This window comes from Trachurus trachurus (assembly GCF_905171665.1).
Source record: "Trachurus trachurus genome assembly, chromosome: 19".
Classification (NCBI taxonomy): Eukaryota; Metazoa; Chordata; class Actinopteri; order Carangiformes; family Carangidae; genus Trachurus; species Trachurus trachurus.
This window is the reverse complement of record NC_139913.1, coordinates 8,911,916-8,927,923: the sequence shown is the minus strand read 5'-3', so window position 1 is coordinate 8,927,923 and position 16,008 is coordinate 8,911,916. Positions and strand designations below refer to the sequence as shown.

At 44.6% G+C, this 16,008-nt stretch overlaps 2 protein-coding genes across 2 annotated transcripts in view; one reads left to right on the top strand and one right to left on the bottom strand.

Moving 5' to 3' along the window:
* LOC311003232 (proteasome activator complex subunit 4B-like) overlaps positions 1-355 on the bottom strand; it is a gene marked incomplete at both ends in the record, with an annotated part of 39,872 nt that extends 39,517 nt beyond the window's left edge. Inside the window, one exon of the mRNA XM_083994919.1 lies at positions 162-355. Coding sequence (XP_083851045.1) covers positions 162-355 — 194 coding nt within the window. The remainder of the gene's footprint in view (positions 1-161) is intronic.
* A 2,399-nt stretch (positions 356-2,754) lies between these two features.
* On the top strand, positions 2,755-15,905 carry LOC311002803 (thrombospondin-2-like). Its single transcript, XM_083994316.1, has 23 exons — positions 2,755-2,787; positions 2,941-3,193; positions 3,349-3,414; positions 3,591-3,727; positions 4,292-4,376; positions 5,028-5,188; positions 6,732-6,825; positions 6,922-7,083; positions 7,386-7,562; positions 7,656-7,829; positions 8,104-8,234; positions 8,804-8,938; positions 9,052-9,270; positions 9,387-9,494; positions 9,596-9,755; positions 10,170-10,288; positions 10,735-10,969; positions 11,407-11,634; positions 11,735-11,865; positions 12,398-12,538; positions 12,694-12,791; positions 14,915-15,054; positions 15,553-15,905. The coding sequence occupies exons 1-23, from the start codon at positions 2,758-2,760 to the stop codon at positions 15,558-15,560; spliced, it is 3,192 nt and encodes a 1,063-aa protein (XP_083850442.1). The 5' UTR covers positions 2,755-2,757; the 3' UTR covers positions 15,561-15,905.
* Positions 15,906-16,008: the final 103 nt, after the last annotated feature.

The following is a 16,008-nucleotide window of genomic DNA, read 5'->3' as shown; positions in this document are numbered from 1 at the left end:
AGTTAATCCAGTGTAAAGTACCCAAAACAGACTCTTAAAGTACCACTACCTGTAATGAGCTTCTAGGTTCTACATAGCCTGTTATTATGAATCCCAAATGACTAGTTATGGGTTTAACTTGTGGTATATGCGGAGGAGAACAGCCTTGCTCAGACACTTACGAGAAGAGTTTCCTGGACCAGAAAGCGACCCCGGGCCACAGCTCTCTGAGGACAACAGCTCTGGACAGGTTGGCTTTGATCTCGGCCAAAAGCTCCGTGGCCTCCCGGTCCAACCGGTCCGAGTAAGGCAGCAGGCCGTTATACACGATCTCCTTCTGGGGGATAAACCCGCCCATGTCCTCGTCCACAGTCATAGCGTATCCCACTTTTTCTGCAGTGTATTGAATAAATAAAAAATTATAATTAAAAAAAGAAAACGTATTTATTTAATGGACGTTGTTCCTCTTGGGAGGCGCGCTGCCGAAGTTAGTGCAGCATAATCCGCTGTGTCCAGCAACCCGGGCGGAAGGACGGTGATCACAGGGGAAAGTATGTCACGCTAATTGAGCTGCGTAAAGCCCCGCGAGCCGCAGAGGGCCGGTTCCGCTCTGACCTGCGATGTAAAGGCGCTGCGTCACCTCTCGCTTCACACCTCGCAGGTATCCACAGGCGGCATTACGCGCGAGAGTGGCGAGGGACGGAGGGGAGGGGGAGTGAAAGGGGAAGGGGGGTGGGGAGGTGAGAGGCCTGGAGGTTTGGTGGTGCATCGGCAGGTGACGCACGACAGGAGGTCCAGTGAAAATGAGTAGCCCACAGGTTGCAAGAAAAGGCTGCAATACTTTAAGGTCAGGCTTTGATTTCAGCACCACTGAGTTTAATAAGAAGTGAAGGCTTTGATATGTGAAGGCTTTCATGTGAGGGCATCGGGTAGGCTAAGTGGGCTGGGAGGAGGAGGAAGCCCTGGAAGGCTTTTCTTTCTGGACTACAAATCCCAGAGGCGCTGGATGAGTGCGTGTGCAGCGAGATAATCTGCAGAATATTAGGATGATCTGATAACTGGATTAATGCCCCACTCCTGTTCTACTGACCCACAGCCCTGCTACTCAGATAAACAGAGCGCTGGGTTTATCCAACTCTCTGTCTGTCTGTCTGTTTGTTTATCTGTCTGTCCATGCACTGACATAAATAAACTACAGTCCCCATCAACAGCTCCTGCCCATGTCATCCATGTCTACTTTTGCCGTCTTATGACACCTACATCCCCAGGTCTCTCCATTCTTGCGTTGCCGTGCGCCCTCCCCATGTAAATCCTTTTACTTTAAGCCCATGTAATTCTCTGACCACTTCATGCTTAGAGTGGTGCGGCGTCGATCGGCAGGATATTGTCTAGCCTGCCCAGCGCTGACGTTTTCTGCTCCCGGCCAGAGCTTAGAGCATAATGCAGAAGCCCTATGAGTTCTTTGCTCTGGTTCTTTTCAGAGAAATGGGGCAATTGCTGCCACTCCACCCCAGACTATGTGCTAAACTGCTGCCTGATTGTAACAAAGTGCCCTGTTTCTCAATCTCACTAGAGGTCTCCTGGATGCTTTTGCAGGTTTTGACTACAGCCCCTGATAGTCCCATAGCCTTCAATCAAACTCACCTTTATAGGAGACAGCGAGCAGCGGAGAGCCCCCTTTAAAACTATTTTCTCTATATGTACACAGAGGAAGACGGACAGTCTTTTGAGAGAGATCCCAGAACAGAGTGTGCCTTCCACAAGGTATATCAGCCCGGGGGAATCATGCTGGACTTCGCCAAGTAATCTCACCCAAGTCTTTACCTTTTATATCCCCTCAGATCTCATTACTTTTGGGCTTTCTCTGACTCAGAGCAGTGACAGCACCTGTTTTCACTGTCTCCAATGTTGAACCGCATCCAGGAAGAAACATGGTGTCTGTTCTTATTTGTTCTTCCTTGTAATGTTTTGGGGGACCTGGAAACTGAATTTGTGGGAATTGTGTGCATGTGTGCGTGTGTTTGCACGAGTGTGTGTGTTTGTATGGGCACAGGCGCTTGCGTGTGTGCACGAATGTGTGTGCGCACATCTGTGAGATTCATTATTCCACAAGCGGAGTCTTCTACAGATGGAAAATATGATTCAGGACGATGATGATGCCTCTTTGACTCAGCAGGGAGACCAAATGGAGAGAGGAAAGAAGAGCGAGAGGGAGAGAGAGAGAGAAAGAGAGAGAGAGGAAAGTGATGGAGGAAGACGAGAGATGGACAGGAAAGAGAGATGATGATCCCACTGGAGGTAGATGTTTTTGTATTCCATCAGCTTGCTCATCTCTGAGCTCACAATCCTCTGCAGAAGTCAAGAAAGTCCAGTCCCAAAGAACACACACACACACACACACACACACACACACACACACACACACACACACACACACACACACACACACACACACACACACACACACACACACACACACACACACACTTTAAGCTTCTAATTTCCACCAGGGATTTATGGTGATGCCAGTTTTCTCGCTCCAAAAATACTGGAAAATTCTGGCAGCCAATAAGTGCAATGTGTGTGTTTCAACGTGTGAGTGCATGTTTTTGTGTGTGTGTGTGTGTGTGTGTGTCTAAGTTTGGAGGGTGAAGAGTGTAAATGATGTGTCTGGGAAACCTGCATCGAAACGTCAACACACACACACACTCACACGCGCACGCACACACGCACACGCACAGAGTTCCTTCCATCCAGCTGGGTTTCTCGCTGGGAGATATGCAGCCCAGTTCATCGCCAGACAGGCGGGTAATATATGACCCCCGCTCCTGCCTCTCTCTCTCTCTCACACACACACACACACATGCACACACATACCGACACACACTCTCAAACAAATACACAACCACATTAGAAAGTTTCTACAGAACTAACAGAGCTGTCCGCATGTTCTCCACTCAGATTCTTCTCTCACCAAAACCTCTCCCCCTGTTTCTTTTGGACGCGTCAACGACAAATTTCGCCCGAGGAAGCTACGCTGGTGATGCGGATGCCAAGGCGAGAAGGAAGCAAGGAGACAAGGAAATAGGAAAGGGGGGAAGGAGACACACATTCCATCACTGCCCCTGTGGATCTGCGGCAGGGGAGAGCCTACCAGCTGTGGTTTCTAATCGTGAAGAAAGGCAGAGCTGCGAGGAGTACCCAGGTATGCAAGGTTAATTCCCTCTTTATCTCCTTCTTCTTCTATCTCCCCGGCAGCAGCAGCAACAGCAGCAGCAGCAGCAGCAGCACTGCTTGTATTGCGCGCTAGTGTAGCAGTATGGTTGTTATATTTCACGATGACTGCTTATGTGATTTATGTGTGAACAGGAATGAGTCCGCTGAGAGGTTTCCCCTGGCTTCTCATATGCCTCTATGCAGCAGCTGTGTGTGCAGGTACCACACTCTCTGCTCTCACATGTGCATTTTGCTCAGAGTCACACGTTTTCCACCTTGATTCACATTTATGCACACCTTCTCCATCTCTCCGTCTATACTCATTAATGCAGACTCAGGTTTAAAATCTAGCACAGACCACACACACACTTGACACTTGTGCCCCCATTCTGCAGGCGTGGGTGGCGCAAAGGTCGACAATGTGTCCTCGGAGGTCTGTCGTCATCCGTGTGAGGAACTGATGATTTTGCTCACTGAGATCCAGGGCCTGCGTATTGTGACCGGCAGTCTGCTTGAAGATCTGGATAGAGTTGTAAGACACAAATACGTACATCTGCAGATACACAGATACATCTGCATGTTGGAGTTTGTTAAAGCTACATTTATTTTGTTATAGCAAAATCGGATTTGCAGAAATTAGAACAAAAAACAGTTGAAACATTTATTTTAAGCATTTTTTTTAACACTCTCGAAACATTGTACAATTTCATATATATTCTAAACTATATGAGGTCATTTTTAAGAGCAGTAACAGTGCACTTTACATTGTGTGTGACAGGGTTAAGATTTGTGGGAAATTTATGTGACAAATCCAATTGAGAGTGCCAGTGCAAATGGAATAAGCAGCAACAACCCTTTTTTTGGCAGGAAGCTCTGCGGTTTGTGGTGAATGTCCTGGTAGTTTTGGAAAAAGAAAGCATATCATCAGTGGTAAAATATTGGTCGTCATTCATCTAACCATTAAAGACTAATTCAGCAAGTCCGAGTGTATAAATGAAGGGTATTATCTAAATACAACAGATAGAAATAGTGAAGAATCTGTCTTTTTTTACTGTTATTTTTTAATATTTTAAAAATGTTTTTTTTGTGTTTTCAGTCAAAAGAAAATGAAGAGATGCGGCTAACGCTGGCTGAGATGAGCAACAGCAGCCGCAGCAGCCTCAGGAGCAGAAGCAGAGGTGGTGGCGGCGGCGGTGGAGGTGGAGGTGTTGGTTTTGGTGGCGGAGCTGATGGCAGAGGTGGCGGTGGATATGGAGGCGGAGCTGATGGCAGAGGTGGCGGTGGATTTGGAGGCGGAGCTGATGGCGGAGGTGGCGGTGGATATGGAGGCGGAGCTGATGGTGGAGGTGGCGGTGGATTTGGAGGCGGAGCTGATGGCGGAGGTGGCGGTGGATTTGGAGGCGGAGCTGATGGTGGAGGTGGCGGCGGTGGCAGTGGATTTGGCGGTGGAGGTGGAGGTGTTGGTTTTGGAGGCGGAGCTGATGGTGGAGGTGGCGGTGGATTTGGTGGCAGGGCTGATGGCGGAGGTGGCGGTGGATATGGTGGCGGAGCTGATGGTGGAGGTGGCGGTGGATATGGAGGCAGAGCTGATGGTGGAGGTGGCGGTGGATATGGTGGTGGAGCTGATGGCGGAGGTGGCGGTGGATTTGGAGGCGGGGTTGATGGTGATGGTGGCGGTGGATATGGTGGTGGAGCTGATGGTGGAGGTGGAGGTGGATTTGGAGGCGGAGCTGATGGCCGAGGTGGTGGTGGATTTGGAGGCGGAGCTGATGGCGGAGGTGGCGGTGGATATGGTGGTGGAGGTGTTGGTGGTGGAAGTGGTGGTGGAGGAGGTGGTGGCAACGGCGGCTGGGGCGACGGCTTCGGCTTTGGCGACGATGACAATTACCTCGATAGAGACAGAGACGGAGAGATCTGGTGCATGCAGGACGGACGGATATACGAGCAGGGGGAGGACTGGGAGGTTGACAGCTGCACCTCCTGCACTTGCCAGGTTTGTGTTGAACTACTCTTATGTAACTACGACTTAGCAGTGAGGTGTTCCCAGGGAGAGCGTCATGATTGAATGGAAGACCTGTCACAGATAGACAGCAGGCCTTAACCTCATTTAACTTTATGTGGCGCCTCGAGCTTTCATGGGAAGTCCAAGTCTTCAGTCGAGTCTGAAGTCGTTTTACATTTTGATTTTGTACTTCAGAAGTGTCAAAGTTGTCTTCATTTTTGCAACTTGTATTTTAATTATTCAAATACACAAAGTGTCTCCACTCTGATATGATTGGCTTAACACTTACCGTAAGTAACTTGATATTTGATTTTCTAAAGACTTGACAAAAAAACCTGGACTGAATTGAACCTTAAAGAAATTTATTAAATAAATTTGGGGAAAAGTGCTTATTTGACCTTTTTTTTGCCGAGAAGATTGGTACCAGTCATATATCTGCCTGTTGAATATGAAGATAAGTGTCACACTTCATTCAGTTATTCATTCATTTTGTGCCTGCCTTTGCCAAGAATCACTAGCTCACTTGTCATTTCAGATCCTGCCACTCACACATGCCCTGCAGTAACCCCCAGCTTTTTCTCATCTTTACTTCTCAGTGTAGCCTACTATATACCCGTCCACTCTCACTTACATTCTCGCACAGTGTCTATTGTCCATTGTGCCGCACAGTAGCTTCCCAGCCTCAGCTACCCGGTGATAAAGGTGACCTATTTTCAACTTTTCAGTGGTGTCTCCAAGTCGGGCCTTTGAGTCCTTCCAGTTCTTAGCATAAAGCCTGGAAACAGCGTGAAACAGCTGCTTTGGCTCAGTTCTTAAGTAAAAACAATCCACCAAATCCAAGAATTCACTGCCACTGGCCAAGAAATAGTCTGGCACACCTTCTTTAATGTGCATGAGCTTTGGAGGTGGTCAGGAGATGGCTAGCTTAACTCACCTCAAAAACCAAGATCACTTGGAAACTTCTAGTTTGTCCAAAAAAAAAAAAAAAGTGTTAAGCTAAACTCCTATTCTACCTTGTTTGTTTTCATTCATATAAAAATCTTGAAAAACAACTTGTGGTTTTATGGGATGTTATGAGCCAAACAATTTCTTGGCTGACAGCAGCGACTTCCCTGGGACAAGGCCGTTTCAACTTTTCATGCTAAGCTAATGGTGTCTTGGCTTTAGCTTCACGTTTGACAGAGACACGAGAGCGGTATCAATCTTCTGTAACTCCCGACGAGAAAGTGAATAAACATATTTTCCCCAAATGTCCACTGTTGCTTCAAAATGCATTTACCAGTTGGGGAAGTTTCTCTTGTTTCCAATGTGGTTTTCATTTATTTCCAGAGCTCCCTTTGTTAGCATCTATCTATATTTTATGGTCGCTTCGTCGACCTCTCCGAGTCTGGTTCTCTTTATAAAATATCATTAGTTTTGAGTCATGACAGCACACCATTCCTATGCAAAGACTGGCATCAAGCAGAAGCATCTGGCTCAGATAACACGGTATGACTAATATTATCCTGGTATGTCTCTCTATTACCTTGTTAAGGATGGAAAGGTGGTGTGTCAGCAGGTGTCTTGCCCTCCTGTGTCCTGCATCAATCCATCCTTTATCGACGGAGAGTGCTGCCCTGTTTGTCTCAGTAAGGTTGAATTGCTGGCAGCTATGAGATAGTGTTCATACCTACAGTGTTATAGAAGTAATACCTACAGAGTCTTTGTGTTTTTTTTTTACAAAGATAAAGAAGGCTGGTCCCCGTGGTCTGAGTGGACCCACTGTTCTGTCACCTGTGGGCGTGGCGGGCAGCAAAGGGGCCGATCGTGTAACAGCATCACGCCAGCCTGCTCCGGTCCGTCACTTCAGACCCGCAGCTGCATGTTAACAAAGTGCGAGCGCAAGGGTAGGTCTACTCTGCACATCTGATACCTCGCATGTCTTGACTTCAATTATTTGTCTGTGATCGATTGAGCGCAGCCAATCCAAAGGAAACAAGTGAATAGTCCTCAAAGAGCAAACATATGGAACATCAGGCGGGTGGATTTTAGTCGTTGTCATAATTGGAAACATGTTGTCTTTAGTCCTGTAAATGTGCACGCAGTTTGGAGCCCTACTAGTGACGGTCTGTGTTGAATTCTGCTCAGACACATTTCCAGACTGCTACTCACAGAAAAACAATATTTATGTGCATGTTTTCATGTGCAGCGCGTGCCGACGGGAAATGGGGCCTTTGGTCGCCCTGGTCCGCGTGCACAACCACGTGTGGAGAGGGACACATCACACGAGTACGTCTGTGCAACAACCCTCCGCCACAGAAGGGGGGCAAAGGGTGCACGGGCAGCGGCAGGGAGACACAGCCTTGCAACAACACACTCTGCCCCAGTGAGTTCAGGATCACATATACACATTTGAAACTGCACAGTGTGCACTAATCTGCCTTACAGGCAAATGACAGCTTATGTTTGTGTGCTGCAGTTGCTGGAGGCTGGACGACATGGTCTGAATGGTCAATGTGCTCAGAGTCTTGTGGAGGAGGCCTCTCAAGTCGCCAGAGAGAGTGTGTGAACCCGGCCCCTCAGCACGGGGGGAAGAATTGTGCTGGAGACGCAGTGGACTATGAATCTTGCAATAGACAAGCATGTCCATTAGGTAAAGTTAACTAAACCTAAGGGTATAGGTATATCTAAGCAGATATTGTTCTATAAGGAGGCTAAGCTTTACATCCATGGATAAACCTAATCCTTTTTTGTACTGGAGGTAACATATTTCCAAACAAAAGAGGATTAAAACCAACATCCTACAGTGTTTATTCTCCCTTTATTCAATTATTGAGGCTTAGGACAGAGTGAGTGATTCAAATATGAATTTCACATTGACCCAATCTTGGATTATTTGCTTTGTGACTCTGTGTGTTTTTTTTCAGACACGTGTTTGCTGTCACATCCTTGTTTCCCCGGGGTGCAGTGCACAACGCATAGCGATGGATCATGGGAATGTGGAGACTGTCCGTCGGGGTTTTACGGCAACGGCACTCACTGTGAAGATGAGAATGAGGTAATAACCACATATTGATGCACTGGTTAACAGTGGGAAGTGACAATCTATCATGAGGGCAGGCTCACGATCAGTTACAGATGTGGGCCACTGGAAAACAATGATTTGTTTGTTTTTAATTGATCAGAATCAGTGTCAGACTGAAACATGTCAACATCTTTCAGTCATGGTGGCCAGAGGATGAAGTATACAACCAATTTCCCTATGGGGACAAATAAAGTCCTTCTTCTCTTCTTCTTACTATAATAACTTGGAGATCTCATGACTTTTCCTTTAAGGCCACCATTTCTACTTTCTAACAAATTATTTCATGCATGTAAATACTGCTATTCGTGGTCCCAAGAGGATGAATCATAATGTCTTTGATCCTCTGAGCTCACTACTCCATGATTACAAAGGACCTAGATAACATATGATTGGTCACCTTTACCTCAAACCTATTACTCAAGTCACTGTGATCTGCTGATCTGACATAAATATTCTGTCTCCTGATCCTGGCAAGACATAACACAGTTGTACAAACAGTTCACGTTTGATATGCTGAACACGGTTAATCCCTCTCTCCTCAGTGTGAAGTGGAGGGTGTGTGTTTTACAGAGTGCGTAAACACAGACCCTGGGTACTACTGTCTGCCCTGTCCTCCTCGCTACAAAGGCACACAGCCATATGGCCTTGGACTGCAGGCAGCGATGAAAAGCAAGCAGGCACGTGTTTCACTCTTTGAGCCTTTATAAATCTTTTTTTTTTTTTTACATCAGCTGCTTTCATCACGGGCCACTTTTGTGTTTTTAAATCCTTTTTTTTTGTTTTGTTTCAGGTGTGCGAACCATACAATCCCTGTAAAGACAACACACACAACTGTCACAAGTGGGCTGAATGTATATACCTGGGCCTGGCATCTGAGGTCTTGTTTAAGTGCGTGTGTGCCGTTGGCTTCGCGGGCGACGGCTTTCTGTGCGGTGACGACTCTGATCTGGACGGCTGGCCCAACTACAAACTGCCCTGCAAGCAGAATGCGACCTATCACTGTCAGAAGGTAAAAAAAACAAAACAAACAAAAACAAACACCAGCATTGAGATGTTAAATTATTCACATCGGATTATCTGGAGCTTGGATGTGATCCCTCTAAACTGGGCTGTGATTGGCTGCAGGATAATTGCCCCACGATACCAAACTCTGGACAAGAGGACCTGGACATGGACGGACTGGGGGACGCCTGCGATCCTGACGACGACAATGATGACATCTTAGACGAGAGGGTGGGGCGGTCGTGATTGAGATTAAGTCTTGAAATGACCATGTCTGACAAATGGAAATGTAAAATGTAAAATGTATATTTACATCCTCTGTTTCGGCGCAGGACAATTGCCCGCTGGTGTACAACCCTCGGCAGTACGACTCGGACAGAGACGGGGTCGGCGACCGGTGTGACAACTGTCCGTTTGAGAGCAACCCGCTGCAGACGGACACTGATGACAACGGAGAGGGAGACGCCTGCAGCATCGACATGGATGGAGATGGTAGGAGTTACTTCCTCATCAATACTTAGTGCCCAGTTATTTATTGTTTCTCCCTCGTTCCCTGTAGTGTTGTTTTCTTCCAGTGGTATCTACATTTAAGGATCAATTGGTGCTGTCGTATTGGCACCTGATTCACACTACAAACCAAGTCAATGTTGTAAATTAGGGAGTGTTTTATAAAATGTTACTATAATATACAAACTCAGAAAAAGTGTGTGTCAAATGGATTTAATTACATTTACCCAAACACAGTATTGATTAGTTTCTGCATCTTGTTTCTAAGTAAAAGCTACAAGAAAAGCATTTTATCCAATGTGTGTGTGTGTGTGTGTGTGTGTGTGTGTGTGTGTGTGTGTGTGTGTGTGTGTGTGTGTGTGTGTGTGTGTGTGTGTGTGTGTGTCGCTCTCCCTCCAGAGGTGCTGAATGAACATGACAACTGTCCTTTAATCTACAACACCGACCAGAGGGACACAGACATGGATGGCGTTGGAGACCAGTGTGACAACTGTCCCCTTCTACACAACCCACTGCAGGTTCCTGAAAAACACACACAGACAGACACACACAAATAAAAACACACATATCGCTAAATAGAAGCGCACATGTAACTCTGTATATATGTACTGACACAGATACAGTTGTTGCGGTTGTGCTGCCTCACAAAACATCTGGTCTGGGATGCACATTTAAACACAGGGATCCAAGAAAGCTGTTCGAACAATTTATCGGTGGCAATTAATCTTGGACGTCTCTACGGGGAGTGGATGCTAAACGAAGCATAGACATGTGATTTAACACTATGTAAACATCGTTTTGTTTGTGTGTATGTATGTGTGTGTGTGTGTGTGTGTGTGTGTGTGTGTGTGTGTGTGTGTGTGTGTGTGTGTGTGTGTGTGTGTGTGTGTGTGTGTGTGTGTGTGTGTGTGTGTGTGTGTGTGTGTGTGTGTGTGTGTGTGTGTGTGTGTGTGTGTGTTTGCAGGTGGACTCTGACAGTGACCTGGTCGGGGACATGTGCGACGACAACGACGACATCGACGAGGACGGCCACCAAAACTCTCTTGACAACTGCCCCTACATCCCCAACAGCAACCAGGCCGACCATGACAACGACGGGAAGGGAGACGCCTGCGACCACGACGATGACAACGACGGTATCCCCGACGACAGGGACAACTGCAGACTGGTGCCCAACAGGGACCAGCTGGACTCTGACGGTCAGTGCTTCTTCAAAACCTTTATCGAAAAAACAAAACCTAATCTGAAAAAAAAAAAAAAAAACCTCCCTCAACAGATGTGAGAAAACCTCCGATATCATCGTACAGATGTGAACAAATGCTGATTAATTTGCTGTCCCACAGGGAAAATATTTTATGATAAATGGATTCTGCAGTGGTGCAGGGAAATCCTATGACCACAAGTCCAATGATCCAGGTCATGTTAATGTTGGACATCGAAATAAACAGTTTATAGCTCTCTGTAGTGATATTAATCATACTTAAAACATGGTTTAATCTATCCACCATCATCATACAGGACCTTCTTACCACATTTGCACGTTTCCCATCCAGTTCCTTTGTTCCCTTGTTGGCAGAAAATCAAAGAAATTCGCATCTTTTTACTCAATCCATGTGTTTCTGTCTGTCTGTGTCAGGTGATGGCAGCGGGGAAGCATGTTTTGACGACTTTGACAACGACAGCATTCCAGATGCGCTGGATCCCTGTCCGCTGAACCAGGATATCGGGTCGACAGACTTCAGGAAGTTTCAGGTTGTTCTGCTGGACCCGAAAGGCACAACACAGTCTGACCCCCTGTGGGTGATCCGCAGCCAGGGCAGAGAGCTGCTGCAGACGGCCAACTCGGACCCCGGCATCGCTTTAGGTCAGAAAGTTCATGACTTTTCATGAGAGAAATCAAAGCCCTGCTCTACACAAGTATGTATACTGAAAACTAAACCAAAATGTCCAAATGGTTTGAACAGGATACGACAAGTTCAGCGCTGTCGACTTCAGTGTGACGTTTTATGTCAACACCGACCGAGATGACGACTACGCGGGAATCGTGTTCGCTTACCAGTCCAGTCAACGCTTCTATGTTGTCATGTGGAAACAGGTTAGATACAATTATGATGATCGATAAAGCACTCATTAAGATCTTCATTATCTTGTTTTTTTCTTTTTGAAAAATCTGTTTATTATTATTTTTTTAGTTAAACACATATCCAAATCACAAATTCAATAAATATACACTAAAAAATCCCCCCATTCCCGCCCTCACCCACCCCCCATGTTCCCAGATCCTCTAAAGGAAAATAAATAAAAAGAGTATTATAAAGAGAAATATTCTGACAAAGAAGAAATAGAACAAGGTAAAATAACTAAATGATAATATAATAATAAATAAATGAAATAAAATTAATTAATTAAAAAAACAAAACAGCAATGGTTTAAGTTACCAGTCTTCACCTAAATATGCTGAATTGTACTAAATAAAGTCCCAGTTTGTCACATTAATCATGTTGTCAAATCTTTAAAATCCCCTTGACCATAACTTTCTTTGTATTTCGTTATATCAGACTTTTCAGAGACTTGACTTTTCAAGCACGCACATATCCATCCTCCTGTTCTTTCTTTCTTTCTCTCAGGTGTCTCAGGCTTACTGGGAGAAAAGGCCATCCAAAGCCTTCGGCACAGCAGGAGTGTCCATCAAACTGGTCAACTCCACCACAGGACCAGGGGAGTATCTACGTAACGCCCTCTGGCACACTGGAAATACCAGACACCAGGCACGAATCACTGTTTTTTTTTTTACAGTTTACTTTGCTTGTAGTGAAACACGCTGAAGTTTTCTTTTCAACTAGAATGGTCTTTGACAATGTGCTCTTTGTTAGACTGACACAGTAAAGATCAGATACTGACATCTTCACGTGTCATTTTTCAGGTCAGAACTTTGTGGCATGACCCCAATAATATTGGCTGGAGGGACTTCACCGCCTATCGCATCCACCTTATCCACAGACCCAGGACTGGGTTCATCAGGTACAAAACACAGTCACCTTATAAAGTAGATTCATCATATCTGGTGTCACTTTTATCACTGGCTCATCAGCAGGAGTCCTGAATGAGACTAAACCCCAAGTATCCAGCGTATGTGAGGAAATGACTCCATTTCCATCTGTGTTTCTTCACATTTGTCTGGAAATATTGTTCTGTTAAATATACTTACAGTTATTGCTACAGGCAGGGATGGTCATAAACAAGGCAGCTGATATGTGAATCTGTGCACGTATGAAGCTTTCGTTGCTCGACTAGTTTTTCTCCTTGGAGCCTGAGATTGTCATAAACCACAGCTGGATTACGACCGTGGAAATCAACCAACTTTTGAGCTGTTGAACTTTTGTGGGCTCCCTCATGGGAGCAACAGATCTTTCCTAGTGGAAATACCTCTACATTAGCAGTAACCTTTTAACTTTTAATTTACAGTTAAAGCATTTGATGTTATTGGCCTGGCCTTTAAAGGACAAAGCCAATGTTTAAGCTCAATTACTACATATCAGATATATACGTAGTGTTTTTAATGTGACTTTCTCCATAATTCTCAAGCAGAAACTGTTTCCCATCCGTTTCTGTGTTCTATTAAAATCAACTTTTAGGAATTTCAGATTAATTTGAGATTAGAGACCATCATGCCTGTATTTATTTCTGTGAAACAACATAGTCAAACACCACTGGCACATAGAAATGAAGTGCAGACCTTTCAGATTAATCTGCACTTGCAACCACTAACCTAAAATTATATTACTTCGATAATGATACAAAGATACTTTGAGGGCATCAAGCAGGTTCAGCTGTAAGTGGATTTTCATAATCTAATGAAGGGAATGAAAACAAATAGCAGAGAACTCAAAACTCTAAAACTATAAAGCAAACCTAAAAACCACTACATCACTGTAAAACAGATCAAATTAGTGAAAGAAAAATTGGCCAAAAACAAAAAAAACGTGACATAATCCTTTAAATCACATATTTTTGGACTCAATCAGCAGCAGTTCAGGTTATGTAGGTTTTAGTGGAACAACAATCTGCTGAATAACTTCTTAAATCTGTGAAAATCACATTCAGTGTCGCCCTTGAAGGAATAATTCACTCTCAGATGTTCTTACACTCGAGGACATCATCAATCTCCAAGAGTTATTTTATGATAACAACGTAATTCACTTTCTTTGTTATACCCAGCTCCCCTCAACCTGCCACATCTTCTTCTACTTAGTTGTACTTCTTACTAATGGACTTTTTAAAAAAAAAGAAGAAGAAGAAAAAAACAAACAAAAAACCCCTCCAGGCTATAGTTTTCTGTGCTTTGTGCTGTTCATGTATAGATGCACAGAAATCACATTGCCATCGAGATGTTTTCATGCCCAGGAAAAGAGAGGGGAATGAGAACAAGGCTGTTATGAGTTATGAGCCAAGCCCACTTGTTCAAATACTCTTAAAGAAGGCTTTGGCTCTGCTGCATTGTGGGAACAGAACGATTGTACTGTATGATGACTGTACGGCCGCATGCTTATTGAATGTGGGTCTGAAAAGAAGCTGCAGCTCTTTGAATGTGAAGGACAGACACACATTGATATTTTTTGATAGCTGCTACCAAGTTCCATTGTAGCGGCTTTAAATATCTCTCCATTTGACGTCATGCTCTCAATATCACCCCCTAGAATACGCACTAACAAGAACAGGAACCAGAAGGAACATACACAACCAAACAACAAGCATGACCCAGAAATGTGGTGCACATTGTCATCAGTGAGGAAATATGGATTAAGACTCCCAGTGTCAGTCAAAGTAACAAACCCATTGTGTAAAATATATGCTATTCAGCATTATAAGTGTTACTTCTGAAAAAAGAAGTGTTACCAGCAAATCAAATTCGACTTAAAGAGCAACAACACATGTACCCACGATGCATTTTAATGTTGCAGCTGCCTCAGGTGACAGTGATTCAGCTGTTTTCTCTGCAAATGTAGTGGAGTAGAAGTAACTCGGAGCTGCACCTCTGTGCAGTATTGGGTGAATGAATGGAGCTAAAGCAGGATTGTACCTCTCGTTTAATAACAAATGGCTTCTATTGATTAGTATTGTATCGCTGTGTTTTTCCCTGGCAGGGTGGTGGTGTACGAGGGCAGGGACATTTTGTCTGACTCGGGGGCGGTGTACGACCACACCCTGGCTGGAGGCAGACTGGGACTGTTTGTCTTCTCTCAGGAACACGTCCTCTTCTCAGACCTCAGATATGAGTGCAGAGGTGAGACTCGCTGTCTCATCATTTGCCCTGACCACCCATCAGCATTCAGATCCTTTGCTTAAATACTTTTTTGCCTGTAAAAACATTTTTTAGCACTTGGAAGCAAAAGTATCATCAGTGAAAGTATTTATTATGCAGGAAATTGCCCTGTGCCTCATGTATACACGAAGTGGATATTAGTTAATTCTGATGCAAATGAGGGAAGTCAAAGCCAATAAAGCTGAGAGCATTGATTTATTTTTCTAACACTGAATTGTATTGTCTCAGCATAATTGATGTTTTTGTCATGTTTCATTTAAAGTCTTAATCTGCAGAATAACTAGTACAATATGTACCTCTGAACTGAAGTGGTGTAGCAATATAAAGGAGAATAAATTGGAAATTCACAAAGTGCAAGTAACTCTTCAGCATTTGCAAATCTGTTCTGTTATTATAAAGTCAAGTATTTCTGATAGACTGTGTCTTTAATATGTTTTCTTGATTTTTTTCCCCCTGCAGATAACTAACAGCATATTCAGGAAACCCTACATCAACTACCCACCAGAGATGCACATTCGTTTCAGAGAGAGAGAGAGGAGGATGCACCAGATCCAGGCATTTATCCAGCCAGGCTATCAATTAGTGACCATCGTCTATCTATCAGCTTTCCATGCAACAGTATTGATCTCATTTGCTGTATGTGACTGCAGGACTCTGACAGCAGCTGACAGTAACCTCTTATTGCTTTTCATTTGTGCTTTCCTAATGGTTGTAAATAATTATTTATTGCCAGCTACCAATTATAAAAAGGCAGAGATATGAATATGAACAGATGGAGTCTGTGGAGAAGATTTCTGGTGGTAACTTATCAATAAAAGACCCTTTTCCCCCCTCTATTGTTTCTTTTTTTTTTCTTTTCTTCTCTGATGACGCCAGCACAGCACAGAGGACTGAGGAAATGTGGTCTCCAGCGCC

What these genes read in the sequence shown, in the direction of transcription:
- LOC311002803 (XM_083994316.1), top strand. Translation starts at nt 2,758, where the DNA reads ATGCAGCCCAGTTCATCGCCAGACAGGCGG. An exon ending in ATGTTGTCATGTGGAAACAG is followed by an intron (nt 11,866 to 12,397) that starts GTTAGATACAAT and finishes TCTTTCTCTCAG; the next exon opens with GTGTCTCAGGCTTACTGGGA. An exon ending in CTGGAAATACCAGACACCAG is followed by an intron (nt 12,539 to 12,693) that starts GCACGAATCACT and finishes GTCATTTTTCAG; the next exon opens with GTCAGAACTTTGTGGCATGA.